The sequence below is a fragment of the Brassica napus genome, chromosome C1, assembly GCF_020379485.1.
Source record: "Brassica napus cultivar Da-Ae chromosome C1, Da-Ae, whole genome shotgun sequence".
Taxonomy (NCBI): Eukaryota; Viridiplantae; Streptophyta; class Magnoliopsida; order Brassicales; family Brassicaceae; genus Brassica; species Brassica napus.
The window spans coordinates 22,250,001-22,252,535 of record NC_063444.1 but is presented as its reverse complement, the minus strand read 5'-3'; the positions used below and the strand labels follow the sequence as shown (position 1 = coordinate 22,252,535).

Below are 2,535 nucleotides of genomic sequence, written 5' to 3'. Positions count from 1 at the left end.
AAAAGTGTATTTTTCAAATTTCAAATGATAAACAGTGTATATTTCAAATTATCCCAAGATTTTACATATATCAAAAATTAAATATACTCATTTTTAAGCAGTTAATACTTTATTTATTTCACAATGCAAACTTATATTCTCATATTTAATTTATATTTATTGTTAAAGCAAAATATATTAATTAAGCTTTCTAACATTAATTTTTAAATATAAAAGGATAATTAAAAAATCGATTATTTAAATTTAGAGTGAATGTATAATTTTAATATTCTTGGTTTATTATTTTTACAACTGTGGTTTCTTACAAATATTTTGCTCTGAGAGTGTATGCTAAACAGTTTTTTAACAAGATATTTAATAACTGGTTGTGCTAAACAATTTTTCTTAGGGTGGTATTTAGGTATTCTTTTGTGGTTTGAATGATTTTTTTTCCAGATTTTTGGTAATAGACTTATAATTTTTATTTGATAATTTATTTTTTGGATTGAATTTGATAATCACTTGATTCAAATCAGATTTTATCTAATATATAACATCGTCCAAAATCTAAATATTATTCAAATATGTCTGATAGAAATATTTACAGATATCCAAAATATTTAACGTAAATAATTTTTTTAAAAATATTTCTATGAGTTTTAGTAGTTCAAGAACTACCTGATATCCAAAATATTTAATCCTGAACTCTATTCAAAAATATTTCTAAAATTAAATAATATCAAATTTAGATTTGAACCAGTTTGGATTCAGAATTTAGATTTAGTTTTTTTTTTCAGTTCTGATTTTTGCTTCACCTTCTATAATAAGACTAAATTTACAGAATTTACTCGAAAAAGATGTTGAATACGATAAAATTAATATGAAAAGATGCAAGTTTGTTCTTAAAAAAACTTTAAAAAATAACAAAAATCCCAAAGAACGAATATACCAAAAAAAAACTCAAGCATACCACCAAGATGAATATTGAATCATCTTGTTTCAAAAACAGCCGTGATTAATTAATTATAACATTTTAAAAAAAAATCCTTAATTAAAATTTAGTAATCAGGCATTGATTGACTAATCTTGCCTTCTTCTTCAGCAGCCATCTTCTTCTCAGTGATCCTCAACCAAATACAAACACCTGTGAAACTAATCATCAAGCTCACCACTCCACTTCCAAGCCCTATCCCAACGATCGCCATCACCGATAAGCCTTTGCCCTTCACCATATCCTGCAACGGATACCCGTACAACCCCTTGTTCCCCACGAACGAACTCGCGTTAAACCTCGGAAAACTCCCTGTCCTATTCGACAAGTACGTCGGAATCTGGCCGGAGAGTTTGTTGTTCGACACGTCAAACGCAGACAGCCTCGCCAAGAGTCCTAGCTGCTGAGGGATTTGACCGGAGAGCTGGTTATCATGGAGGTCGATGACGTTCAGGTAAGCGCAGAGAGCTAACTGCGGAGAGATTTCGCCGGAGAGACGGTTTGATGAGAGGTTGAGTACGGCGAGGTTAACGAGAAACTGTATCTCCGGCGGGATGTCACCGGAGATCTGGTTTGACGATAGATCCAAGGACTGGAGGTTGGTGCAGTTGGAGAGAAACGGAGAGATTGAGCCGCGAAGTGAGAGGGTAGTGAGAGAAAGCTTATAGATTCTGCCATTGTTACAGGTGGCGCCAGGGAGGTAAGAGGTGAAGCCGGAACAAGGGTTGGAGAAGACGTTGTTTGTCCAGTTCCGGAGATTACGCGCCGGATCCTCCAAGCTTTGTCGGAGATTCTTCAAACACGCCTCGTCGTTTGGATCAGCGGAAGCTAAACGCCGTGCCGTTTCGAAGCTCAGTAAAAGGAGAAGGAGTAACTGGTAGCTAATAAACCGGTGACTCCTCGCCATCTGTTTCCGTCGCAGTCAGAGAGATTTCGCGAAGGTTGAAGAAAAAGGTGGAGTTTCCATGTGACTGTCAACGAAAAAGGAAACGGTTGCAGAACATTTGTACTTGAGAAAGTGTGTTGTGTAATAATACGGCGCGTGTTAGCATAGCGTGAGTAGGATAGAAGTGGAACTTAAATGGAGGGATTAGACTGAATTGATTGTCCTGGGGCTGGATGTGATTAGTTATACATTTATACTGCTGTTTTTCAACTTTAATTATTCTTTAAATGTATATACCAAACACACACTCATGCTTAACATCTTTAATCATGCCATCCAATGTCTTAAAAACAAATTTTAGATTTAAAATAAACTTATAGAATATTGTATCTGTATTGTAGATAGATTAAATTATTTATGTATATAGTTTTATTTAATCCAAATGGGTTAAAAAGGAAATCATAACCCCCCCCCCCCATTTACTTTTCCCCCTTTTTTTGAATTTTGTGGTCCAGTAATTTGAATGCATGTGTTCATGGTATTGCAGGTCAAACAACTTTTTTTAAGCCACTAAACCAATGTCACAAAAGAAAATCTGGAAAACTCTGGGTCCTTAAAGATTTTTTTTTCTAAAAAAAAAAAGAAAAAATTAAAAAATAAACCAACCGCGGGCCGCCGG

General features: G+C 34.4%; 1 protein-coding gene across 1 annotated transcript; it reads right to left on the bottom strand.

Moving 5' to 3' along the window:
- Positions 1–925: 925 nt before the first annotated feature.
- Positions 926–2,096, bottom strand: LOC106379172 (receptor-like protein 44). The gene has a single exon (XM_013819179.3). It carries the CDS (start codon positions 1,875–1,877, stop codon positions 1,038–1,040), a length of 840 nt encoding a protein of 279 aa, XP_013674633.1. The 5' UTR covers positions 1,878–2,096; the 3' UTR covers positions 926–1,037.
- Positions 2,097–2,535: the final 439 nt, after the last annotated feature.

What these genes read in the sequence shown, in the direction of transcription:
- LOC106379172 (XM_013819179.3), bottom strand. Translation starts at nt 1,877, where the DNA reads ATGGCGAGGAGTCACCGGTTTATTAGCTACCAGTTACTCCTTCTCCTT.